General features: G+C 39.8%; 1 protein-coding gene across 2 annotated transcripts in view; it reads right to left on the bottom strand.

The window, feature by feature from the left end:
- HMGXB3 (HMG-box containing 3) overlaps positions 1-14,938 on the bottom strand; it is a 1,387,103-nt gene that overhangs the window by 613,031 nt on the left and 759,134 nt on the right. For both annotated transcript variants that reach the window (XM_044069603.1, XM_044069602.1), the window contains exon 9: positions 11,415-11,512. In XM_044069603.1, the coding sequence (XP_043925538.1) occupies positions 11,415-11,512 (98 nt within the window). The remainder of the gene's footprint in view (positions 1-11,414; positions 11,513-14,938) is intronic.

Raw genomic sequence — 14,938 nt, 5'->3', positions numbered from 1 at the left:
TAGGATTAGTTCTCATGGACACTCTATCCTGATGGAAGATAAGGAAGGGCTGTACTGCCATTAATGCCTGTAATTCAGAAACCCTTCTAGCTGAAGTGGTTGCAAGCAGGAATGCAGTTTTCCAAGATAAGTACTGTAATTCTGCCGTTGCTGCTGGTTCAAAAGGGGGGAGTGTCAACTTTTCTAACACAAAGTTCAAGTCCCATGTAGGCAATGGTGGTTTCCTTGGTGGCTTTACATTTTTAATTCCTCTGAGAAACTGCCTGAGTAGAGGTTGAGAAAAGACTGGAGGATCCATGTTGTATTCTGCTGAAATTGCTGATGCATGAATCTTAATGGAGGAGTAAGACAGTCCACTGTGGAAAAGCTCTGCTAAGTATTCTAGGATGTTAGCTATGTTTGCCAATGATGCATCTACTCCTTTTGTTGCACTACAAATGAGATATCTTTTCCATTTTGCTGAATAAGTTTTCCTTGTTGAGGGTCTTCGAGCCTCCAAGATAATGTCTTTAACCCTTTGAGATAAATCTGGGTTATTTTGCCTTATGTAATGTTCCAAGCAGCTAGCTGCAGTGTTTTCAAGTTTGGATGCAGGATTTTGAAGTTGTTCTGTGTTAGCAGTAGAGGTAGTAGGGGTAGAGGCCATGCGTGTTCCCGGGACATACTCCTCAGTAGCGGGTACCAATGTTGCCTCGGCCAGTCTGGAGCTATCAAAATGATCCTCGGGTGATCTTCTTTGATCTTCAGTAGCACTTTGTGCATCAAAGGAAGAGGTGGGAATGCATATGCTGTCAGGTTTTCCCAACTGAAGGATAGGGAGTCCACTTTCCAAGCAAGTGGGTGGTATGTCCTTGTGCAGAATTTTTTCAATTGGTGGTTGTGTGGGGATGCGAACAGGTCTATTTCTGGCAGTCCCCATTTCCTTGTGATGGTTTTGAAGATGTCTGGATGCAGCATCCATTCGTGGACATCCGTGGTTGTTCTGCTTAAGATGTCTGCTAGTATATTTTCTTTTCCTGGCACAAATATGGCCTGGAGCTGAATGTTGAGGCTCAGGGCCACATTCCAGAGGTCCATTGCCATCCGGCATAGAGGATATGAATGTGTGCCTCCCTGTTTGTTGATATACCACATAACTGTGGTGTTGTCCGTCCTTATCAGCAAATGACCCTGTTGAAGAAATGGTCTGAATGTCTGAATTGCCTGTTTTACTGCCAGCATCTCTTTTTGATTTATGTGTAGGTTCATCTGGTCTTGAGTCCATAAGCCTTGTATGCACTTGTCCACCATGTGTGCCCCCCAACCGAGGTCTGAGGCATCCGTGGTGATAGTCTGGCTTGGGTGAGGTCTGTGGAAGGGCAGTCCATTGTTCAATTGACAGGCCTGGGCCCACCACTGGAATTCTTGCTTCAGGCATGGAATTATTGGAATTTGGGTTTCTAGGCTGTGCTTGTGCTGAGACCATAAATTCCTCAGGTACCATTGCAACTTCCTCATATGTAGTCTGGCATGTGGAATTAATATTATGCAGGATGCCATGTAACCCAGGGCTTGCAGGATTTTCCTTGCTGTAAGCTGGTTCTGCGTTGTTAATGCCATGAAATAGAGTGGTAGCTGCTTCTGTTTTTGCTGTGAGGAATGCCATCTGGTTTGATGTGTCCAGTTCTGCACCCAAGAAGGTTATCCTTTGGGATGGTATCAGCCTTGACTTTTTTATGTTGACTGTGTATCCCAGGGCTTGCAGCAGGTGAATAACCTTTTCAAATCTTTTGTTAATTTGTCTTTGCTGTCCGCTTGTAACAGGCAGTCGTCCAGGTATGGATAAATTTGAATTCCCTGAAGCCTGCAATGAGCAATTACTGATGCCAGGCATTTCGTGAATACTCTGGGCAGTAGATAAGCCAAAAGGCAATGCTGAGAATTGATAATGCTCTGATCCTGCAAGAAATCTGAGGTATCTTCTGCAATTTGGTCGTATGGGGACGTGCAGGTATGCCTCCTTGAGATCCAGAGTCACCAGCCAAGACTCCTTGCCCAGCATGGGAAGAAGTTGCTGTAGGGTCAGCATTTTGAATTTTGGAACAATGAGATATGTGTTTAGAGCGGACAGGTCGAGGATAGGTCTCCATTGGTTTTCCTTTCTTGGTACTAGGAAAAGCCTTGGATAAAATCCTTGTCCTTGTTCCATAGCCGGTACCTTTTCTATAGCTCTCATCCTTAGTAAGTGGTCTATTTGCTGTAGAGCGTTTGTCCTTTGGTTTGGAGGTAGGTTTGGCATTCCTCTCTTCCTTGGAAGAGTATGGAAGTGAAACCTGTAGCCTTTGTCTATTGTCTGTAAAATCCATTTGTCTCCTGTGATGTAATGCCAATTTACTGAAAATAAGGCTAGCTTTCCGCCTAAGGGTGCTGCCAGTTGTTCCCTGGTAGGCGGTTTCAGAGCCAAGTCACTGTGATTGTCCTGTGGAAGTGGTAGTGGCTGGATCTGTGGCAGTAGTTCTCTGACTGTTAGGCTGCCACTGACGTCCCCTGTAGGCACCTCTGGATTGACCTCTGCCTCTAGGGCGCCTATTTCTGCTTCTCTGTGCTCTGGTGGTGTCTGGAAAGGACCAATTCTTGGAAGGCCAGTTCCTACTAAACCTCGGAGGCTGGACCTGTAAGAAATCCTTGACTGTCTGGACAGATTTAGCTTTTTCTTCCACCTTCTTCAACACTTGCTGTGCAGGGGTACCAAACAAACTGTGCTTTTCCATGGGAGCATCTAGAAGCTTTGACTTTACATGGTCTGGTAAGGATTGCTCTTTTAACCATGCATGCCTTCTGATCACTGTACCAGTCATAGCTGATCTAAAGGAAGCCTCCAGTGCATCATAGCCGCATTTTAAGGAATGATTACTGACCTGCTGAGTGTTATGCACCAAATCCTGAAGAGACTTACGGTCTAAAGGCTCAGGCGAGGACAGTTTTTTAGTGAGCTGATCTAACAGAAATTCCTGATACTGAATCATGTGGAATTGACAGTTTAAGGCCCTAGCCGAAAGGATAGCAGAAGTATAAACTTTTTTACCCCATCTCTCCAATGCCCTAGATTCTCTTTCAGAGGGAAGGGGGTTTTTGGCAGAGGCAGCAGCTACAGCTTTGGGGCCCTGTGAAATAGTTTCAGGATCTGCAATAGGAGCCTTATACAAATGATAATGTGTGTCCGGAACCCTGTAGTATCTGTCGGGCTTAGCAGGGGCCGGAGGCAGTGAGTCAGGGGCAGTACAAGCATCACTAAATGCATCATCCACAACTGTAAGTACTGGAGGAATAGCTAAAGGCCTATGCTGTGGTAAATGTAAAAAGATCCTGAGCCTTTTCCTAGAGTCTGAAAAATCCTGGCCCTGCCATTGAAATTGTTCCCTCATAGCATGCAAGGTTTCCCCAAAAGAAAATTCCTCAGGAGGAGAGGCAGAAGGTATGGAATCCTCTGCATCAGAATCCTCATATGGAGAATAAGGGCCTTCTGGAGGATTTGTATTATCTGAATCATCAGAGGAGTAATCTGAAGAAACTGGCTCAGGGGGCTCTGCTCTAGGCCTCTTCTCTGGAGGTGGGTGAGAGGCCCTGTCTGGGTGAGACTGGGTTCCCCTGATTAAAGAAATGAGATCCTCTGCTAGACTAAGCATTTGAGTACTAGAGCTAGGCCTGTGAGAGGGGGTTTTACCAGGCACGGCCTTTGAAGATTTAGCTGCTTTAGCCCTGGCAAAAGCCTTAATTGACATGGATGCAGGGGGCCTAGCAGCTCCCCGTGCAGGAGTAGATACATCTAAGGGGATAGTATCTGATAATTCCTGAGAAACTGTAAGAGCAGGTGGATTTTCTGTAGCAGATTCAGCCAAGCTGGAAGAGGCCTCGGTAGAAGGAGGCATGCTTTCGGCCGAAGGAAGAACAGCGGACTCGGTTTCGGCCGAAACTGAGACACTCGCGGCTGGCTTAACCGCGGTTTCGGACGAAACCGCGGACCGCGAGTGTCGGTCCTTTCCTTACGCTTTTTAGCTAAATGTGAAGTCGGAGTTTCCGACGGCATGATATAAGCAAAAGCGGAGCCGAAAAACTCCTCTGCAAACTCCGACAGACGTCTAAGTGTCCGTCGGTTGAAGGAAGCACAGGCTAGACAAGCTGCTACGTCGTGGTCTGGGCCTAAACAAGGTAGGCAGTAAGAGTGGAAATCTTTATGAGGTATTTGTTTCCCACAAGTTAAACAGTTATTCACTTTTTCTGACATCGGCTGAGGCAAGAAAGAGTCCCCAACGGGGTACTTAGCTTTTTAGAAGTCTTCGGTAGTAGTAATCTCTGGTTCCGACCGACCGGCACTTGCAAACAGCTTCTGCTTCGGGCGCCACGCGGCAAGAAAGACTGAGGAAAATGGCGTTGGCTGATGCCTTTATACCCGCAGAACTGCAGCTATGACGTCGGGTGAAGTGCGACATCAGCCGAGGCCAGACCCAGACTTTGGAATCCGGCCGACCGAAGGGCTGCCTGAGGCCAGGACAACCCATTTGTTAGGACTGCAGATGCATCCTTGAAGGACATCAGGGGTGTGGATTTCTGTAAAATCCTTTAGTAACAACTCATACTATTTTCTGAGAGACTGAGAAACCCCAGTGTGCTCCCACTGGCACATTTTAGCAACTGTCTCACAGAAACAGAAACCACCACAGGGAGAATCAGAAACTGAGCTTTCCTCTTGAGTGTGAGTTAGAAATATTAGGGGAAAAAATGTATTCATCCCTGCATCTTGTTCAGATCCAGAATCTTGTATATCTTCAGGAAAACAGAAATCCCTCTTTCTTTTACCAGAAACCACTTTACAATAAGGATCAACAGCCTGAATTAAACCCTGAGCAAGACCCAATAAACTACTCCTATTGAAAGGAAATTGAGGAAGAGTAGATATGTGCTTCGTTTTCCATTTCCTTTTGACAGGAAAAATGTGGCCAACTGTGTTATTAATGGTAGCAGCAGCTTCCCTGGGAATGGGCACAGAATTCTGACACAATAAGAAGCTTTACCTGTTCACTCTCCCAGGACTAATAAAAATGGCTCTTCCTTGCCAACTGAAGGGACCCCAACAGCCACAAAGGACATGGCTCAGGGGGATCTGGGGTAAAAGATGAGTCATCTGAGACATAACAAATGGCCACAACAGTGTCACCCACCTGTGGCTGAACTAAACTGCTAGGCTGGTGTGGTGGAAAAAGCTGATTTCTTAATTGTTTCATTTTGTGGTTCAAAGAAGGACCAACTATGGTATCTGTAGTCTGTTCCACAGTCAAGCTGAAAATGGTGCCTCTTATCTGGGGAAGAAAAACAGCCAGTAAACGCTACCAGTCCACAAAAGTTACTTTTTTTTTTTTAAAGAAATGCACTTTAAAACACTATTTCAGCCACACAAAAGTAAAATAAACACAATTTCTTCACAGAAAAAATGTTTCCAGTTATCTTACAGCACTTTAAATGGACAGAAAAAATGAGCACTCTGTTTAAAAGTACTTTACAGTTTCTAGACATTCCACTGAAACATAACACTCCCAGCTCTAAAACAACTTTCCTGAAGAGGAATGTAATAAAACATCAACAAAATTAAGAAAATGGAAGTCCTTCCCAAAGGGAACTTTTCTATCCAGCAAGGAAAACACAAGACAACTGTTGATCCTTGAAAGCCTCCCAGGAGTTTACTCTTCAACAGCAGTTAAGATCTAATGGGCTTTACTCTCAAACTTTTATTTTAGTCATTTATTTAGTCAGCTCAGCTTGAGCTGTCTGTCAGGTTGGGCACGTGGAAGCTGGACAGCTGTTTCATCCTTGGCAGGATATAATTCATATAGCTAAGGCTACTGTAGCAGTGATAAACATGATAAAACATTATTATTTCCTCACTCATATTAAATAAACAAAAAAGTTTATGCATAATAAGCATAAAAATCTATACCGGCAACAATACTGCCAAAGAGAAGTTTGTATACTGGACCTCTTCAAATATCCAACAAGAAACCATCATATTGAATTACCTCAATTTGACTGAAAAAAATAACTAGTCACTCCTTAAACTATAGACTCAATCTATTTGGATTCACTCAACTTATTACCACCACTGCCCACAACAACAAACTTAATGACTGACATTCCACCACTGACTGGATTTTAAAGAAGATGCCAAACAAAACTGCTTCCTGTGGTACCCTTTCTGACACCCTAACTCGTTATAGCCAAGTGATGCCTCTAGATTTTCTGCAGTTACATGCTAGGGACCTCTAGGCGTCAAACACTGCTTGCTCACATTCACTTCAGTAATTATAAAGCCATGTTTAATTCAAAGCCTTACAACATTTCTTCTTAAAGTTAACACAATGGCAAGCACAGCTGTATTGCTATATGACCTCTGTCTAGTGCACAGAGAGATTAATTTTTGTTCATATAATATTTATTTACACTGTCAAAAATTTTACGTTTTACTAAATCTCTCAACAGCTTGATAGCACAGACAGACCTGCTTAGACTCACATGAAAACTCTCAGCAGGATGAACAAAATGCTGCTTGTGTGCAACTTGAACAGATGCTGAGATGTTGCAAGTTGTTTAGAAAATATTACAAATTTAATAGCCAATATGTTTATTATGACTTATAAAATCCAGTTTAAAACCTAGAACCTATAGAATATTACCAGTATAAAAATAGTTTGCGCTGAAGAGTTTGCCATTCTTTAGTAACCCTTACGCCTCTGGAGACGTGAACATTCGTTTGAATTGTCAGGACATAATTTGATTCCATCAAAAAGCTTAGGCTCTGCCCATAGGAAGTTACAGTGCAAATTTCCAGAGCTCCATCAGAGGGAATGAGTTAAGCTATTATCTACCAACTTTTGCTATGAGAGATCAAACTTGTACATAAAACAGTGTTCCGATCATGTGCAACCTTCTCTTCCTTTCAAAATAAAAAAATCTTGTCTTCCTTAAAATCTTTGAACTGGATAATATTACAAAATCTTCCACTAGACAAAGTCATACAATTATTTAATTCCAATTTTCTAAATTATACAATTATTTAATTCCAGTTTCCTAAACATTCTAAATGAGATTGCCCGAAAAACAACAAAAAGTCAGTGCCAATCCAGCTCCTTGGTTACGCTGCGCAGACAATCAAAGCAGTGTTTCTATGAGCATTCAATCCCTCCCTCAACCATCCCTACACATTCAATTCCCTTAACACTTTCCTCCATCTTTCCACATTATGATATTTATGCTTTTTAAGTTCCCTTAACATTCTCGTGTGCTCAAACCTATCACGCTCATCTGCTGGGTGAAGGGCAGACATCTTCTGTCCCAGTACCAGCAATTTCCCATGTTCTACAAACGTTTTAAGACTTCTAGTTCATATAAACAGTTCCTTTCACCTAAAATTAAGTAAAAGTTTTACAGTGCTCATTGCCGTTTTCTTCACCAAACTTTAAATGAAGGCATTCTTGCAGAATTTGTCTCCCAAAGGAACAATTGCTGGAGATTCTTCTAATGTCATTATAAGCTCTTGAAAACAATCTCCCCCAAATAAGCAACCTTAACCAAAAACATCTAAACAAACTAAAGAATACAGCAGCAAGAGAAGGCAAGTACCAAAGAGCATATTTACTGTAGCTGAATCTTCATCAGTAGGGTAGCTGAATCTCCATCTGTAGGGCAGCTGATAATGCGTCCTCTCATTACAAACAAATTCAATAGCCTGAAATTTAGGAAACTTTAATAAAAGTGCCATCATCTGGGGACATGCGATACACTGTAGTAAAGGGGATCTTCAGATTAAAACAATCATGTCAATATGGTTCTCCCTACTAGACATTTTTAGGGTTGAATAACCTAAAATTACTATATCAAGTAGGGACACAAGTACAGCAGTACAGCACAGAACATCAATAACAAGCTAAGTGATATCAAATAATACTTTAACCATAGTTGTCTTTTAACAATAAAACAAAAAAATAGTAAAGATGGTGTTGGGCATGCTCCCCCTTAAAGCTAAGTAAAAAACAGGAATGAGGAACTCCACGATGGTACAGCAGACAAAACACTTCTTTATTGTAACTAAAAAGAACAGGAATGATGAGCGCTTTCTCGTACACAATGTACGCTTCTTCAGATCTAAATTAAGTAAAACATGATGACCCTTATATAGTACTTCTAACCAATCATTCAGTAATTAACATCCTAATTGACTAGGCAGAGTATGCAATTAAACATTCAGAGTAGCTCTTATCATTCAGCAGGAGCCAAGAAATGTACTTCCTGTTGCTGCAAGACGGCAACTTCATTTTAAACTTTCATATATTTCAAATATTTCCTTTATATAAAAGCATAATGAATCATTAGTATCCCAATATTATTCAAATTCATGGTTTGACTAAAAAGTCCAAAATGTATACCTTAAATATAATAGACATTGATCGACATTAAAAAGCATCTAAAAAATCTAACAGCATTATATGCTCAACTAAAATATCTGTAAACATGAAATCAGATAAAACTATTACTTAACAAAAGACTATTTAATAAATAAATAGTAATACTATGAAAATCCAATGGTTCTCTTCATGAATGTCATAACGCTCACATCCGTTCATATATTGCATTTACATAGTGAAACGGAATGGCATTCAAAATACTATACAGCATTTTATATTAATGGCATTCGCTATGAAACTCAACATGTACAGCTCTTAGAAGAAGCGTTTGGCTCAGCACAACTAGTCTATCAATGGAGCCAACAATATATGTACTCATTTGATGTTAAAACTATTTATGAAAGCAACTTATTGAACATGATGATATACATGAACTATAGATATATAAGAAGTCACCTTTCAACTTTAGTAAGACGCTATATGTAAACATGAATTTATTATATTATTTATTTATTTATTATGTATGACTCTCCAGAAAAATATGCATGTATATATAGCCATACAAAAATCAAAAATAAAAATAGAAAGAAAAAAATAGTAATGAAACATACTCTATTTCAAAAGCATATATCAAATATATATTGTATATTATTTTGTGTATTAAAATGTATATATAACTGTAACAAGCTAACTAATCTAAAAAATATATATAATATAATATGTAAACCTTATAAGTATAGTATTTGTTACTAATTATTTTATTTATTTAATATTTCATAATTAGATATAAGGCAATAAACACAAGACCGATGTAAATTTTCTAATAAAATATACTCCAATAATCCCGGTGCTCAGCATCAAATATCTGAGAACAGGGAAAATCTTGGATATTAAAGACTGACCTATTGTAACTTACATGAATATAGGTGTTTAGATGCACTGTGTCTTGTTAAGTGCCTAAAATCATAATGTATATATATAAAATAAAATACATATATAATGCAAAAAAATGATGAGAAAACGCAAAACAAAACCTTATTAAAGGTACTTAAAAAATAATGATGAAAGTTCATATCTTATCATATAAGCATCATCTTATATTCAAAGAAAATAGTAAAAACATTATAACCAAGAGTTTGGACTACCACTGTAACAGTGGATCCAATAAAGGGGTCCCTAAAGAATAACAATTGGTTAAACTAAGTGTAAAACTCCCTTCAGATGTTACAACTAAAAATTATTACCAAAAACGTCAGTACTACATAAAAGAGAACATCCTATTATTTCAGACTTCTTTTCTTCAGGACTGATCTGAGACTCACATACTGATTAAGACCTGGAGTATGATGCGCTTTAAATTTTAAGATCCATTGTAGCTCTATATTTTCAAGATCATTGAAAGTATCACCTTCCCTGGTTGAATAACCTAAAATTACTATATCAAGTAGGGACACAAGTACAGCAGTACAGCACAGAACATCAATAACAAGCTAAGTGATATCAAATAATACTTTAACCATAGTTGTCTTTTAACAATAAAACAAAAAAATAGTAAAGATGGTGTTGGGCATGCTCCCCCTTAAAGCTGTGTTTCCAGCTGACATGTTTGGAGAGGTAGGTAACCTTTACCCTGGACTGGAGATGTTGACTTTTTTTTAAACCTTCCTGGAAAACTGAAGTCCACCTGTGGTTAAGTCCCACAGAAAATGAATGCACTGCAGTAAATGAAGAAAGCAACTGTACACATTAAAGTGAAAAAAAAAAAAAAAAGGTAAAAAAAAGGTAACTCAAGAGAGCTCCCTTTGTATGAGGTACACCTCTCATACTCCTCACTCTACACTGTAGCGCCAAAAATTCAACAATCTTATTTTAATATTCCAGAATCTAGTGCAACTCTAAATTAAGATAGGGACAGGCTTCTTCCTGTTGTATAACACTTCTTTATACAGCCTATATTCCTCCAACACTGACACGTTAATGCAAAAGCATTTTAGATCTGCCACCAAGTTCCAAAAGGCTGGGAATACAAGGACATTTAAACAGCTGTGCCATGACCTAAAAAACAATCATTTGATTTCTTTTTCTACAGAGCCAGCTTTCTTATATCTCACTTTCACTACCCAAACCACTCTCCAACACCAGCTTTATTCAATGCATGGTTACAAGGGAAATGGAGCCATTTTCAGGCACTCAACATGCGCAAGGCAGACAAACAGCTTCACAGAATGTGTCTGATGTAGTAGTAAGTGAAAATATATTAACTGATTAAATAAGAGTGAAAAAAATGGATTGCTTGGACTGGAGATGTTGACAGGCAGACAAACAGCTTCACAGAATGTGTCTGATGTAGTAGTAAGTGAAAATATATTAACTGATTAAATAAGAGTGAAAAAAATGGATTGCTCCAGACAGTTGTTGGTTGCTTTTATGCTTTCTTTTCCCCAGAGTGTTGTACAATCATAGAGTAGTATATATAAGCTCAGCCAGGACTTACCCCTGGTGAAAACAAAATGTTTTGAGCAGTCTCATTTGTTTCAAATTTATGGGCAGCTTTTGAGGCTGAGTGACCAAACACTTGCAAAATTAATACTGGTGTCCTAAGATTTCACTGCAGAAGCAAGACAAGCAGAGGATCATGGTGTGAAAAATAAAAACACAAACACACACTTCACCCATACCTTTAGACAATTTAAAAGATCAGTAAGTGAGAGCAATTTTTATTACAGTACTTTGTCACCTAAGGCATGTTTTGGGGATGTACAAGGAACCTGAAACATTCAGCAGAAAACAATAAGGCTCAATACAAAAGGCACTTCAGCAAAGAAATGATATGGAAAACCAAGCACATTGAGGTACAAACAAACTGCTGTTCCACAGTGACACTCACTTTCATTGACTTACAAGTGCATAAATCAAAGCAAGCTTAACAGATCTAACAATGTAAGCATGTTAAATAAATGTTGAAAAAAATCTCACATCTACCTTTTGCTCGCAGACATTCACTACTGACTGGACTGAATGACCCAACTGTTTCAAAGTGCTGGGCTTGAGACCAGGGGTCTTAGGATGTGAACGTTTATCTTAAATAGAAAGAAAATAAATGAGCTTGCAGTGCCCTTCCACAGATGAGCAAATTAACTTAAACTCAGTACACTTTAGCTGTTATTATGAATAGGTATGAGGACTAGACCAAAATGGCCTCTAGTAACAGTAAGAAAAATATACAGTACACTGTGCTAGATATACAAATGGGAATAAATGCAACATGTGATAAGCTAGTAAAGCTTAGACAACAAATCACTGAAGCAAAACACAAAATTTAAGATCCTTGCAGAAGGTAATAGTTCATATATGGTTAAATGTGTGTGCTGCCCTGCAGTGGATAACTAGTGCCATACATTTTATGGAAGTACCTGGAGCAGTAGCCAAGCAAATGTGTATGGAGATTAATTAGTAGAGACCACTCTCTGTCCAAGAATCTCTTCTTGTAGACTGGGATGTGCAGGTATGCATCACTTAGATATACTGCAGCAAAAGATGTCTTTGGACTCAGCAAGGGAAGAAGGGATTGCAGTGCAATCTCGAAATTTCACACAAAGAGACCAGTTTAATTTTGACAGGTGCATAATGGGTCTCCATGGACCATCTTTTCTTGAAACCAAGAAGTGCTATGAGTAAAAACCTTTTTCCTCACGTGTCTTTAGGATGATTTGTGTGGTTCCTTGTTATAGCATAAGCAGCAGGATTAGTTTGAGAACATGACAGTTTTTCAGGTACATTTGTCATCCTTTTGCTCAGAGATTTTAACTTGAATTAGACAATATACCCTTACAATGATATATAACATTCACTTGCCTGAAAAAGTAAAACAAAAAGCCATGCTGGTCCAAAAAAAAAAAAAAACACAGACTAAAACACAGATGTGATGCAATACTCTTTATTGGACCAACATACGTTTTGCAATTACTCATTATCTGTGCTTCAGTGTTTGCCATCATCTGATGTAATTTTCTCCACTCTGCCAGTTTCCCTCTCATATCTGGAAAGGGATGGAGTGGGGGATATACATCTCAACCTGGAAACATCAAAAATCTGGACAAAGGCCCATGAAAATATATACAAATCTGTACGCTGATCATCATAAAAAAATCACATACATAATTATGTAGCCCCGCCCACTCCAATAGAATTGTGGGATACCAACTTTTAAACACAAACTAAACAGACAACCAAAACATCATCATGAAACACAAAATAAGAATAGTCATAGTGTTTTATTTATATTGATATCTGAACTTGTACAAGAATAAACAATATTCTGTTATAAAAATAACATAAATGGCTGCGCTTCAGCCTTCTTCATGGCATGAGAATTTCAAAGACCCCAGAAAACATGATGTCAGCACATAATGCAGCCTAACATGCTTCTTCTCAGGATTAGCGAAATGAAACAGTAACTAACTCGTCTCGAAGGGCACAACCTGTTTTTGTCAGTTCAGGGCTATTCTAATTACCAGGACTGGTATGAGTATTTCAACTAGCCTCAGCAAAACTGGAAATTGGCAGTCTTTCAACATGCGTGTGTTTGCCTCCCTCCCAACTAGTGAAAAGAAATTCCTTATCAATTGACCATCATGTCTCCAAAGCAAGCCTTCTATCTGGCTAATCCAATTTCCAGACATCTCCACTACATCCAAAAGTGTCTTAACTTCCCCTTATTCATATTATCATCAAACCTATTACTAAATATATACCTAAAGATGCATTATATTTATCTACCTATATTACCCAGCTTGAGAGACCTCAAAGAGTTGTACCTAAAAAGATTAGAGACTTCAAAAAAGTACAGTTGTGTACACTTAACATAAATGTAGATGTTCAAGTGTATTCACTGTTGCAGTCATCACATTTGGGTTATCTGCTTGCAGTAGCCCTCAGTCGGCCTGATTATCAAAGTCTTGGGTCTTGCGTCGGATGCTGTCTCATCTTCCATGACGTCGGGTCATTAGGGATATAAGGCATGCAGCCAATGCCATTACATCAGTTTTTCTTGCCCCAGATGTCAGGTGCCCCCATAATGGGGAGCAATTATATACAAGGTTACACCTCCAACCAAAAAAGCAAATACACCAAAAAGCTTTAAGCATAGCAAACAAGAACAGAGATATAGTCAATAGAAGTCAGGGGGGCTGGAGGGAGGGAGGGTAAAGTACAGTTGTGTACACTTACCATAAATGTAGATGTTTGAGTGCATTCACTGTTGCATCTGGGTTATCTGCTTGCAGTAGCCCTCAGTCAGCCTGATTAACGAAGTCTTGTGTCCTGTGTCAGTTGCTGTCCCTTCTTCCATGATGTCAGGTTGTCAGGGGTATAAAACATGCAGCCGACGCCATTACATCAGTTTTTCTTGCCTCAGATGTCAGGTGCCCCACTTATGGGAAGCAATTAAATCTATAAATACAAGGATATACCTCCAACAAAAAAGCAAATACACCAAAAAGCTTTTAGAGCATAGTAAGTGAGAGTAGAGGTATAGCCAAAAGAAGAAAGGGGGCTGGAGGGAGGGTAACCAGGACTGCAACAGTGAATACACTCTAACATCTACATTTATGTTAAGTGTACACAACTGTACTATGTTCTTCATGTTTCACTGTTGCAGTCATTACATTTGGGTAATCCTGCTGGCAGGTTGCCCTCAGTCGGCCTGAATTCCAAAGTCTTGGGTCCTGCGTCTGCTGCTGTCGCCCCTTCCCTGACGTCAGGTCGTCAGGGGTATAAAAGAAGCAGCCGACGCCATTTTCTTTAGTCTTTCTTGCCATGCGGTGCCCGAAGCAGAAGCAGTTCACAAGTGCCTGTCGGCAGACTCCTGAGATTTTCGTGTTCGAATTTCAGATCCGAAGTCTTCATTAAAGCTAAGTACCCCATTGGGGAAACTTTTTCTTGCTCCAGACTGACGTCAGAAAAAGTTAATAATTGTATTTCTTGTGGAAAGCAAATAACTCATAAGGACTTTCATTCTTACTGTATTCCTTGACTAGGCCCTGACCATAACGTTTCAGGTTGCCGGTTTTGTGCTAGATTTAACCAACGCACTATTAAGCATCGGTATGATTTTGCATTAAACTACTTTGGACACAGGTTTAATTATCCAGAAATGTCGGATAGCCATCCGACTACCGAAGTTCACAAAAAACGCAAAGAAAAAGAAAAAGATTGACAATCGAGGCCTAAAACCGACGACGAAGCTTCTCCTAAGCCAGTCCCCGGCTTTCAGTGAGGCGCTTTCGCAGCCCCTGACACCTGATACTTTAGAGTCGCAGGCCGCTACAGACTCCCACGTGGAGTTGGCTATGCCACTGGAAACTCAAGGTACTGGAGCCTCGGGTAGTATTCCTTCAGATGGGTCCAGAGCCACTGAGCAGGCACCGGCTTCTGAGGGTGTATTCAGACCTAAACATCTATACATTAAACTGACTTCAGCTTCAAAGGCAAAGACTAAAGCACCT

The sequence above is a fragment of the Protopterus annectens genome, chromosome 4.part0 (genome assembly GCF_019279795.1).
Source record: "Protopterus annectens isolate FY-2018-M chromosome 4.part0, PAN1.0, whole genome shotgun sequence".
NCBI classification, from domain to species: domain Eukaryota; kingdom Metazoa; phylum Chordata; order Ceratodontiformes; family Protopteridae; genus Protopterus; species Protopterus annectens.
The sequence above is the reverse complement of the archived record's forward strand: the minus strand, read 5'-3'. Positions and strand labels throughout refer to the sequence as shown.